This window comes from Pelobates fuscus, chromosome 1 (assembly GCF_036172605.1).
Source record: "Pelobates fuscus isolate aPelFus1 chromosome 1, aPelFus1.pri, whole genome shotgun sequence".
Classification (NCBI taxonomy): domain Eukaryota; kingdom Metazoa; phylum Chordata; class Amphibia; order Anura; family Pelobatidae; genus Pelobates; species Pelobates fuscus.
The window spans coordinates 84220298-84233689 of record NC_086317.1 but is presented as its reverse complement, the minus strand read 5'-3'; the positions used below and the strand labels follow the sequence as shown (position 1 = coordinate 84233689).

General features: G+C 39.6%; 1 protein-coding gene across 1 annotated transcript in view; it reads left to right on the top strand.

The window, feature by feature from the left end:
- The window catches only part of SMG6 (SMG6 nonsense mediated mRNA decay factor), a 226104-nt gene that overhangs the window by 47185 nt on the left and 165527 nt on the right, over window positions 1–13392 (top strand). The window contains exon 9 of the mRNA XM_063449948.1: window positions 6117–6178. Within this exon, the coding sequence (XP_063306018.1) occupies window positions 6117–6178 (62 nt within the window). The remainder of the gene's footprint in view (window positions 1–6116; window positions 6179–13392) is intronic.

The following is a 13392-nucleotide window of genomic DNA, read 5'->3' as shown; positions in this document are numbered from 1 at the left end:
CATTTCATGTATTGTTGATAGTGCAGTAGCAATCTGTTCTCTTTTTATACTAATGTCTTGTCTATGCAGCTCTGTGCACAATATGCTGCTCTTTTTAAAGTTTCTATTTTAAGAGCACCATTTTAAGGGATAGAGTTTTTGAAATTGCAGTTTGCATCTAACAAGACTAGTCACTAGGCAAAGTTTTTATTAGATTTCATAATAACTACTCTGTATTACCAATATAATCGTTGAAATGTTAATGGAATATTTTGACTTCACTTAAATAAGAAATAAATATAATGTAATAATGGATCTTGCATGTTTCCTCCAGGGTCCAGATAAAGGATAATGTGGCACTGTCATACCAAACTTGCCTTTCTCCAATCATATCATCTTCTCTTCCTCTGAATATGTTCTTCTTTTCTTCAATTCTGATCTTTTTATTGTACATAAGACAACGTAGGGACTACTTATCCTGACAAAGGGTGGCACTTAAGGTCAAGCTCCACTTTCTTTTCAGGATTTGTCAAGTCCCATTTTCCCCACAAGACTCACCTGTCCGCTTCTTTCATCCATAATCTCACAATCTATTCTCTGTCCTCATTCCTTTTTGAGTCATGCCTTTGATTTTGGCTTCCTGAGCATGTGCGGTGTCCGCATGTGTGGGGTCAACGTGGAAGGGCAGAAGAAAGCAGTGACAACAAATCACTGCAAGAATTCCAAAGATGGCATCGGTTAGGAAAACTCCAAATACAGTGCTGTTGAGGTGTGTTGGGGCAGGGGGGTGGGGGAGGGTAGGGGTAATAGGAGGACAAACAAGTTCTGGAGGGACAATAAAAAAATAATCCTGTGGCAGTGACTTTTCACACCCAGAGTGATGAATGGGAGAGGCACTGCCTGTGCAGTGTTTCCCCGTTTCATCTGTTAGAGGATTGTTAAAGGTAAACAATCACCAAGGTTTTTACATTTTTGGTAAACATGTGAATTGCTTGTATTCAGACGAATGGAAGCTGAAAGCAGCTTGGACAGTGTATATGATGGATGCCGAGTGCCTCTGCATTGTGCTCAGGTTGAAATCCATGGGTTGTGCTGTCAGTACTTCGTAGTGAGCATATACCTTTATATAAAAAGAGAGCTGCTAAGTGAAGGTAGAAGAGGAATATAGAGTAAAAGTAAGAGGAATTTATTTTCCTAACTGATAATGAGGAATGTCCCCTTGCCATGGTCTTTTGTATCAATTTGCAACTCTCTGTATTTCTCCTTGTCCCTAAACCAGCTGGTGAGGAGCCCCCAATATACAATACAATCCAAGACAAGGTTCAAAGTGACTTCTGAGCGTTCCATGAGCTGTGTAACAGGTTAACAAGATGTTCTATAGCTCTTAATTGTCAAGGGGTATATTCACTAAGCATTAGATATAGATAAAGTATATTATTTCAAATAGCTGACAAGCTCCAAGTTAGCCAATTTTAAACAGACTGACCTTTTTTTTCCTCACTTCCTAGCACACAGAAGAATTTTGGAAACTAGGATATTTTTGACTTTCGTTTCACTTGAACAATTTTTTATTCACCTATTTATTTATGGTCAGGTGGCTTCTTGCCACACAATATCAAAATAAATCTATTTTTTTTTTAATATTATTTGTGAACTTTCTACATCTGATGTTTGTAGGTTTCCCTTTCTCTTGGTGCCAAGTAAGAGGTAGATGTCCTTTTGCGGTTTCATTTGCTCTTTCTGTCACACGCCTTTGTGATGCTGTTATATGGCCCATACATCTGTGTATCTGATGGTGCATCAGCTGTGTTGTTTGTTAAAGGAAGCTGTTGACTCAGTCACACACTTCCCTCCCATCCCTGGCTGTCCATTCTGTCTGCTGGATGTATCTTGGATTCCCAGGGATCTTCATATCTCAGCTGCCTCTCTCCCTTCTGCTCTTCGTGCTGGGGGCTTAAAGCAGACTCAGCCTTGAGAAAGAGCAGATACAGAAATTTACGTCCAAAACTCAAGTATTGAATTTTCATCTTAAGTCACAATTTCTTCCTGGGGCTGCTGTGCGCAATCCTTCCCTTATTTGGTGCCTTCAGCACGCATGCAGGATTGGGCAGGTATCAGAAGAGTGTGTGACCGCAGGCGTTGCTGGAAGCTTAGGGGGCTGATGGTCCCTTTCAGAGTTACCCTGTAGTGTGTCACATCATAGGAATAAAATTGTCTGTCCCTCTTACGTGACCGTATACAAACATATTCCTGCTTGTTCATCAGCTTAATGGTCATAACACGTAATGAGCTGTCAGTTGAACCTCAATGGCCTGTGTCCTTCGTGTAACGACATATAGCAGCACTTAATGGCATTGGTATAATAAACGACAGGTTAGGTAATCTCCATGTTTACAATTGTTATACTTCACTAAAATGTTCGGTCGTCAGAAAATCACTAATTCTAAGCCACCTTACAGTGGGATCTCTTGTTGTCCCAAAACACCTTGAAAATAAACATTTTGACCTTGCGTATCTGTACAGATTAGGGGCCTAGACAGCGAAGTCACCTTACTTGTAGCAAGAGCTGAAGTTTCACGTAGGTTGCACATTTCAAGCTGTATAGGACCCCAAGATGGGACTATGTAACTTATGTTTAAGGGCTGCAGAAGCTCTTCATCACACAGACAAAGGATTTAAAAAAAAAAAAAAAAAAAAAAGCAATTTGAAGTATTACCAGAACGCTACATACCCCTAAAGAACTGTTAGCTTGCTGAAATGATTATGTATGCAAAATTTCTTCTTTTCCCCATTTTACAAAGCGTGCAGATTTCAATAGAAATCTTTTATTTATTTAACCTGCTTATACCCCTGGCTTTCAAGCAGATGGTGGGTTCTGTTACTTCTTTGGTGTTTAGTTCAGTGGAGCTAAACACAAGTGGCAGGCAGTTGTTCAAAGCACCTGCCTTACAAAGATTTCTTATTGAGCGGCATTGGAAATTCTGTGATTGGACAGCCACAGAAAGTCTGGGCTGAGTTAAAAGGGGATGGCTTTTGCAAGCGGTTTTTAGATATACCCTATATGAAAAAACTATATAATTAGATGCATGCATGTTTTCATTTGTGGTAAATCTACTAAACAGTGATTTTTATTGATTTTTCTATTTGGACAGATAAGTGTCCCTTTAACAGTATTTTGTATATGTTTCAGTTATTTGTTGCATGCGTTGGTAACACAGTTTATGGTTCCAAATGCTTGTCTCCATTGTATTAAGTATAGTATCTGTCTTTTTGTGTTTGCATTATGTTTACTCCTACAGCCAGCAGAGCTCCTTGAGCCAGCTTGGTTACCTTAATGCATATAAATCGCTATGTGACTCAATCTGAACACTGGAATGAAAACCATTTTATAATAAAGGGTTATTTACTAAACAATGAATTGCAGCGAATTGAGTTCCGTGGCAAAATTAAGCGGAAAAAAATAGCAGATTTGGGAACAATTTCCACATTGGGTGTAGTCACAGCCAACCACCTTGAATGGCTTAGTCTGAATTTTGCTATTTGGATTTCAGTTCACTACAATATGGTGTTTAGAATAACCTTGTGTCTGTGTGTTTTTCGCTATTGTTTATGTAATATAAAAAAACTATAAGCAGAGTCTGTTATTTTTTATCACACATTGAAACTATTTAGATTTCATTTGTGACTTTTGAATGCTGACTGCTTTGAAAGCTGCTTGTTTCACACCTGATTAACTCTTTCGCTCTGGTAGAAACACTACTGTAATCTTATCAGGCTACTTTGTTGCAGATATTTTATCAGCAATATCTCATTCATGATGCATTGTTTGTAATCCCAACCCTGACTCACGGACATCTGTATGAACCCTCTGACATCAATGGTCTCACAACCGACAAAATATAATTTAGGCGGATGTAAAAGTACCTCTCGTGATAAAAAAAAAAATATTTTGCACTTAGTTTTATCTATACATGGTGCTAGTTAGATTCTAAATCTTAGTTTGCTTATCAGTGTGCTTGTGGTGCATGTTATATGTACGCCCTTTGAGGGAAAAAAAACCTTAAAAAATACCTTCTGAGTGAATATGAGTGCATGTACCTGCTCACAAATAGTGCTCTCGATGTGCCCAAATGCCTTGCTTACAAGTTCCCAGCAGCATAATAGACATCAGGAATAACTAGGAAAGGTTAAAGGATCTTATCATGTATAGCTTGGAAGAAAGACAAGACAGGGGGCGCATATGATAGAAACATTTTAAATACATAAAGGGAATGAACACAGTAAAGGAGGAGACTATATTTAAAAGAAGAAAAACTACCACAACAAGTGGAGGGGCAAAGGTTTAAAAATATCAGGAAGTATTGCTTTACTGTGAGGGTAGTGGACGTATGGAATAGCCTTCCAGCTGAAGTGGTAGAGGTTAACACAGTAAAGGAGTTTAAGCATGCGTGGGATAAGCATAAGGCTATCCTAACTATAAGATAAGGCCAGGGACTAATGAAAGTATTTAGACAATTGGGCAGACTAGATGGGCCGAATGGTTCTTATCTGCCGTCACATTCTAGGTTTCTATGTTTCTGTCATCATCATTAGAAGCAGGTGATGCGCATTCTTCCATTGCAGCAATCTCTTTGGAAGTGGAGGAAGCAATTTTCACTTGATTCTCTTTTAACGTATAGATTTGGTGAAAGGCGAATAAGTTAATAATAATAATATACTATACCTAGTAATGTAATTTTAATAAACATGGGTTAGTTAGGAACACACTGTATAGTAGTTTCTTCTCTTTAGGATAAATCCTGCTTGTAAGGTTACCAGTTCTATAACTTTTACCAAATGGCGTGTGAGGTGTTGCCCATGAGTATGCAATATCCATAGGCTGCAGAAGGGTATCTGAATTTCTTTGTGAGGAATCTTTCATCCTATGGGAACTCATGAGTTCTCCATGCTTGCATGCACTGTCCATCCCATGGTTATGTGCCCTGGACAACGTTGTGAAAAACTGATTCCGGTAAGGCTGTCTGATCCATTGAAGAGCTTTCTTTCTCAATCCCTCTCTCATATAGCATTTATAATGCAAGCATAAAGCTTCAAAATGACCTGTAGTTTACCTTTAGTTTTTATTTGCAAAGCTGAATTCCAGGAGACTCTAAACATTTGCATGTATCAAGTCTGTTTGATTGGAGTCCGTTGGTTTTCTAAAGAAATATATTTATCTGATTATAAGATGTTACATTTTATATTACAAAGCATAAAGTATTGAATTGAAATGTATTTAAGTGTAGTCAGAGTTTAAAATGTGGCCTTATGAAGTACAAACTACAGCATGTTAATTTTTATACAGGGCTTTAAGTCAGAGGCGCAGATCTCTAATAATAAATCTCATGATGCCTGGCAATTATTCTACTAAAAGACGTCTGTTATTGGCTAACTGAGCAGCACTGGAGTTCAGCCACAATTTAGCAGAGATGTTTGCTACCACCGATCCATAGAATGTTCAAATCATTAAACCTCATTTATGTGCATGTATGTGAAAACGTATTGGTTTTAGGTGCTCGAAATTGTAGATATATTTGTTGTTTTTTTTGAGTCTGTTCAGATAGTCTGCCTGGGATAATGAGACATCCTAATTTAATTTCCCTGTTTGTTCAAAATATGCTTATTTACTAAATGGTGAATTTGTGGAGAATTCCAAGGGAAACTCAACTTTATAGGCCAGAGCAGTCAAATTGTAAAATGTTTTCAATCGAACCATTTTTCTAACTCAGTTGTAATTTATTTTAATTCTAAAATCTAATATTTTCAGTTGCTTCGCATCGATCACTAAATGAGCTGTTTAGTAAATAACCGTGCTAGCACTTAGATACTGCATTGACTTGTGGCCGCACATTAATTTTGTCTCCAGCAGAGTGCAGAATTCTGAAGCATCCCATATTGTCTACTTCTCACAATGGCATGTGCCCATCCCAGCATGTGTGTGAGATTTAGGGCATGTCATTCATTTCCCATTTCCAGCCATTCGCCCCCACATCCCCAGGCCAGGTTATCTCAGCACCCGGGACTCCACTCCTTTCCCAGAATGTCGAAGGTTTTATTGTTTCTCTTCTTTCATTTTTTTTTTCTTCTTTCCCATGCAGCTGAACAAACGCTTCCTGCTCAGCTTCCTGCATGCCCAGGGGAAGCTCTTCACCAGGATTGGGTAAGTGTGCTGGATCTGTCTCTTATTTTCCGACATTATGCATCTCTCTGGAATGCGAGATACTTTGCAGCCAAGCTGTGTTTATAGCTGAGGGCGCAGTGGGTGAAGCGCCCTCACTGCTCCCTTGACATCCCTGCAGAGTGATGTTTTCTGTTGGCTATGAGGATGCTTTGCTCCAGACCCTGATATCACCCCTGTGGGCCACTGGGGAGTGTTACCATGATTGGTTACATTTGCTCAGGGTAACATATTGCTCATGTTCTTAACACTGGTACAAAAGACCCCTCCTCTGTGACCCAGGCTAAACACATGTGAGTTCTCAGATTCTAAAAAAACTGTTCAGTTCTTCTTTTCTTTTTTTAGTATAGTTACAAATTAGTGCCATTCAGATTTTTACATTTTATACTTACAAATAAGAGTTTGACACAGAGCCACTAGGAATATGTAGACTAACAGGTGATCATACTCTGCTGACCTGTAGGTAGTGTAGTTCATATATAGAGAGTAAAAAAAAAAAAAAAAGTATTTATATAGTTTTGAAAACTGTAGAATTTAAATATACATACTGTAACTATAGTACAGGTGAGTTGTAGACACTTAATAAACAAGAATGGTTCGGTGTCCACGCAATAAGGTTAAATGGTGCAACTTTTTACATCACCTACCTTAAGTGAAAACAAAAATATTTTGTCTCACCACTGTGTTAAACTACACCATAATTGGCGGGTGGTAAACTAATTTCAACTTGAGAGATCTAGATACATCAAGATCAACACACCCTGCGCCAGGATACATGTAATGTAAACTGAAACATCATATAGTGTGCCCATCCCCCTTTTGTTTAGTGAAAACGTAGCTCATACATGAATGCAGTGGAAGCATATTTGATACAAATCAGAATCATTGTTTCCATTTTAATGCTGTGACCTTACGCTTATCTGAATATCAGTCACCAATGGACGTAATAACCTTTCAAATGTACTGAATCTTCTTCAAGATCATACCAGTAAAATTACTCTCAAAAGGCACCGTGCAAATCTATAATCACTTATAGTTACTATGACTGGTGGAATAATAATATAGTACAAGAATCATTGTTATGTTTTGCCCATTATTTCACCTGGCAGATTAGATTTTAGAATAGAGGACATCATCTATGTTGTGGACTACATTTCTTGATCCTTTGGCAGCATTATGGCTATAAGAGCATTATGGGAGGTGTAGTTCACAACATCTGGAGTGCCGAATATTATCTATCCCTGGTCTAAGATCATTGAGTGTTACAATCCTGAGCTGTCCCTGACACATTTTAGAGGATAGCTGAAATAGATGCTACTCGGGACTGTGACTCCCCTTAACACACTACACTAACTATTAATCCCTACACAACACACCAACCGATGTATTTCACTAAACATAACCACTACATTGCAATAATACATTGCTCTATATCTTAAATATTAACCCCTTACAATACTGCAAAACCCTTAAACCTCAACATTTAAATTAATCCTAACCTAAAATATAATCTATAAGGACTACATAGAGGGGAAGCACGCTATAGAGGAAAATGATGCTATTTCAGGATTCTGGAGACATTTACATACTATGATCTCACTAGAACTCCTCAATGGCATTCTTTCTGTGTAATACACGATTCACAGGTGGCTATCACCTTTCTATAAAATACCAATACTCCTGAAACTGCCAAGTATTTTGGTAAATGGAAAGCCTTAGCAGTGCTGTTTGTGGGTTATTAGAGTCTGCTCACTAATTTACCATGCATCATCCCCACACCACAACACATTAGTCCATTTCTCATGGGACGTAAATGGGACAGTTGTAGCTAGCCAAATCAGTGGTCTCTGGCTAATTTAACTTCCCTGTATGTTTTCTATGTAACCAGCTTTGTATTTCATAAATAGAGCTTTGAGGGGGACCATACTTGAGGCTTTCAAGTAGAAGTTGTAGAGGAAGTTTTGGCTGGAACCTAAGATATGTAAAATTGTATATTATAAAGTAACTCTTTATGTGTTGTGTGTATGAGTGTGTACATGTAAATAAAGGAGACACACAGTTTAAAGAGCTGCGTTATGTTGAATGCAAAGTAAGTAATTGGCTTTTCCAAAAATAGTTAAAGTAACACTCCAAGCACCATAACTACTCCAACCCGCTGCCCACATTCCAAAGAGTCAATCATTTTAGAACGGTTAGACTTCTCACCTGGATTGCTGCTTCCCGTGTTCACTACAGCTCAGTTAAAGCTGGAATGTCTTTGCACTGACTTAAGCCCAACACTACAGGGCTTCGCTTATTGGCTGAAAGCATTCATCCAACATACTCTAACGCGGCACTGCAGAACTTAGCTCAGGAATGCTAATGGTAGCAATTCAGCAAGAGCTTCTGACTCGAACTGAGATACTGTGGAGGTTCGGAGCGGCATCCACTGTACCCCAGTAAACAAGTCAAACCGTTCTGAAATGGTTTCTGGTCATTCAGCATTTATAAAAAAAATGTGGGGGAAAAAAATAATTTGAACGGTGTATCTTGCAATATTTCACACAGGATATGAAATGTTAATATGAAAGTAAAAATGTATTTTTTTTCTTGTACAGTAGATGTGACAAAAAGGTAGAAATTTACAGAATGTAAAAAGAAAAAAAAATAAACTTTGTTTTAATAAAAAATATTTGAAAACAATGTAAAAAGAATGTCTGCATTTGCGTATATTGTCTACATACAGTTATATCACTTATTTCTAAAATAAACTTTCTTAAAACGGCTGGGGCAATCACTTTTTGCAATTCTAATGTAATGCCAACAGTGAAATGGCACAGTTTATTCCCCTCCACCCCTAATGTCAGTGTCATGACCTACTGAAACTTCCTTTACTGTTTGGAAGTTGGGGGTGAGCTGCTTTCTGGCAAAGAAGTTTGTTCCTTTACAGACTGGTAATCATTCCTAGCGTATGAATGAGGATGAGTGAGGCTTTATGGACTAAATTTCATTCTGTAAAATACATGGAAGTAAAAATTTTATCCTCTATTCTGCTAGTGAAGTGGGTACGGGAGAAACTCTATGAAGGGTACAACAGGAATAGTTTTATTATGGTCAGATGGCGTACTTATTTACACAGACCACCAGCATGGGGTCTCAAGCAAAGACATAGTACAACACGCCCAGGAGTCTCTGTGTCTGGGAGATAATTTAGTGTACTATGCTTAAACAAATTATCTCCCAGGCACTAGAGGTACAAAATATAAAACTTAAAATACCCCAAAAATACATATAAAACCTATAGGAACCCCCACAAATAAATATTATGTTCAGTATTTACAGATGAAAATGAAGGAAAGGTGCCTCAGTTAGGAAAATGGACAAATGAGTAATTTGTTACATGTGAGTTTACAGAGGAAGAGGTTCCTTTTCAACTGTCAAAAGTAGACAAATAAGTCAATGGGACCTGATGGAATACACCCAATGTTATTAAGAGAGCTTAGTGGTGTACTAGCAAAACCATTCACAAGAAAGGTAGTAGGGAGGAGTCGGGCAACTATAGGCCAGTAAGCCTTACTTCAGAAGTGGGGAAAGTAATGGAAACCATGTTAAAGGATAGGATTGTTGAACATCTAAACTTACATGGATTTCAAGATAAGAGACAACCTGGGTTTACTTCAGGGAGATCATGCCAAACTAATCTTACTGAATTTTTTTTGATTGGGTAACTGATATAATAGATCAGGGTGGTGCAGTAGACATTGCTTACCTAAATTTCAGTAAGGCTTTTGACACTGTTGCACATAGAAGGCTTATCAATAAACTGCAATCATTGAGTTTGGATTCCAATATTGCTGAATGGGTAAGGCAGTGGCTGAGTGACAGGCAACAGAGGGTTGTAGTCAATGGAGTATATTCAAAGCATGGTCTTGTCACCAGTGGGGTACCTCAGGGATCTGTACTTGAACCCATTCTCTTTAATATTTTTATTAGTGTTATTGCAGAAGGTCTTGATGGTAAGGTATGTCTTTTTGCTGATGATACTAAGATATGTAACCGTGTTGATGTTCCAGGAGGGATAAGCCGAATCGCAAATGATTTAGGTAAAAATGGTCAGAGTTGTGGCAACTGACATTTAATGTGGATAAGTGCAAGATAATGCATCTTGGACTTAAAAACCCAAGGGCAAAGTACAGAATATTTGATAGTCCTAACCTCAATATCTGAGAAAAAGGATTTAGGGGTAATTATTTCAGATGACTTAAAGGTAGACAGACAATGTAATAGAGCAACAGGAAATGCTAGCAGAATGCTTGGTTGTATAGGGAGAGGTATTAGCAGTAGAAAGAGGGAAATGCTCATGCCATTCTACAGAACACTGGTGAGACCTCACTTGGAGTATTGTACGCAGTACTGGAGACCGTATCTTCAGAAGGATATTGATACTATAAAGAGAGTTCAGAGAAGGGCTACTAAACTGGTTCATGGATTGCAGGATAAAACGTACAAGGAAAGGTTAAAGGATATTAACATGTATAGCTTGGAGGAAAGACAAGGCAGGAGGGATATGATTGAAACATTTCACTATATAAAGGAAATCAACACCGTAAATTAGAAGACTGTATTTAAAAGAAGAAAAACTACCACAACAAAAGGACATAGTCTTAAATTAGAGGGGCAAAGGTTTAAAAATATCAGGAAGTATTACTTTACTGAGAGGTTAGTGGACACATGGAATAGCCTTCCAGCTGATATGGTAGAGGTTAACACTGAGGGAATTTAAGCATGCGTGGGATAGGCATAAGGCTATCTCAATTATAAGATAAGGCCAGGGACTAATGAAAGTATTTAGAAAATTGGGCAGGCTAGATCGACCGAATGGTTCTTATCTGCCGTCACATTCTATGTTTCTATATGCCCGGATAGCCTGGATCTGAGCGCCCAACTTATCCTAATAGCGCTCATATCCCACGAACATAGCCAAATCGCCACTGGGGTAAAGTTTTGACTGACCGCACACGTTGCGTCTGCCCAAATCAGTTTGAGAATCAGTGGTAGCAGTCGATCACTTTCGGCAGTTCCAAAACTAACAAAGACTAACGGTTCCCCTGGCTCATAGGTAGCGATTGTTCGCCTTGTTCGTGCGAACAATCCTACTGAACAGCGCTCTCCTGGCTTGTCGTGGAAAGAAGCATGCGTTCGTACCAAATCAACGGTGTTCGGGTGGTCGAGTGTCCTCTCTAGTGTTCCAGACACGCAACGACCAGGTACCGCTGCCTGCTTTCGGGAGACCAGATGTCCACCGTTTTCCAGTGCACGTGCTGTACGGTTATATGAACGGTGGCCACATAGGAAGAGCACTTGAGTTTGTGGTTTCTTTGAAGTTTAATGAGCCAGGAGATGGTCGGTGTTAGGTAGATCCATCTACCGAACGCAGGGAAATTAACTGGGATAATAAAATACAGCGTTTTGTCACAAGTATTTTGCCACCAAGAGTATTGTGCCTGGGCTCACATTAATTGCTGAGACAGAGAAAAAAGTAATAAACTCAGATGCAAAGACAAACTAGCATTGTTTTAACAGGGAATTCCAGAGCAGCAGCTTATTTAGCCTATACCCGTGGCATACAGGCAGAGTCCAAGCATATGTAAAGGGTGACTGACGTCTCCCCGTACTCCATGTCTCGCCTCTGCCCTCCAGCACCCATGGCCACCGGCTCCGAATCCCTTCAGCCAGGTAATGTGTGTGAGTTCTTATGGAGCGATGGTCTCCAAGAGTACGCAGACTGCGTGCAGACCGCTGAGTCCGCTTGGGTCTCCGTCTTGGAGGGAGTTTCCTTGTGGCTACTTTGCGATCTGTTTGGGTCACTAGAGCTGACCATGCAAGCTGCCTCGGTCTCCTTATGCTCTGCAAGAACCGCTCACAGATCACATTGAATGCTCGTGAGAGGCTTTCTTCTCTACTCTGCATCGGGGTCTGTACATCATGCTTTGCAGCAATGCCGCCATTGGCTATTTTGGACAGGTTCCGTGTGAGCCCAGGATCGGCAGAAAGGTGAGCAGTCAGGGCTCGGTGGGGACCGGGATAACCCCTGCTAGTCCAAAGGGGGGGAGATCGAGAATCTAATGCCCCTAAGATGGCCCGGGCAGTCCAGGTCAGAGAGATCGGCCGCTTCCCCTGACGAGGAGACACACACCAGACCACAGCTTGTTGGTGGACGCAGCTGTATCACAGCAGTTGCAGTCGGGCTTTGATTCAACACTGATGTTATCCAAGAGGTGCCAAATTACTTAGCCAGTCACATAGCACTTAGAAAGAGGATATTAGTATTCTCAAGAGCATGTAATTAGCAAAATATACCGGGAGCTCAATCCCGCCGCGTCCTCTCAGTATGGCGGTCAAGCCCCGCCCCAGGTTAAAGGAAGATTTAACTTACAGCTTATTACATTTCTGCAACTTGTGCGTTAACCTCTACTGAGACCCCATTAAGCACGTTGACAGCTAAAAAAACAAAACACCAAAACAGTAATGCTTTGCTGTGTATATGGGACATGTAGAGTAAAAAGTGCTTTACAGATATGTAAAGCTCCATAACCTCTGTTTTTCTGGCTGTTTATAAAAAAAAAAAAAATAACAAATGAGTGAGACGCAAGGAAGCTGAATGAACGTCAAGTAACCAGCACAAGTCTGTATGTTTAAAGGAAGCATATAGCTCCGTTTGCAAGAAGGAGACAAATGGTGCAAGTGTTATTTATGTATTCATTTTTTTTAATTTTTTTTGCATTCTCTGCATTAATAAAGAAACATTCTTGCAATTTAAGTGCATAGAGAGGGTCCGTTTCATTATGATGTAAGATGTTTGTCCTGACCGCAGTATGTGAATATCAATTTAGTGATATTAATAACTTCAAGACCAAGTGCAAAGTCTACGTTTGAATTCATTGATACCCAAACGTGGCCGTTGGACTGCAGTTCCATGAGTTCTTGGCTTGCCCCTTTTCAGACTGGATAAATCTGTGATAAATAGCTTATAGAGACACTCTGAGCTGTACACCCACCACAGCTCTATGTAGTGTTTATGTTGCCTATAATGTCCAAGCAACATCCCCAAGAACTACCGTAAGTTTGCAAAAAACTTTTCCTGCAGACCTCCCCTAGTCTGATTAAAGCCTTGATTTAATTAGCTTTCGCCATGATTCAGTACTATTGGGGGGGGG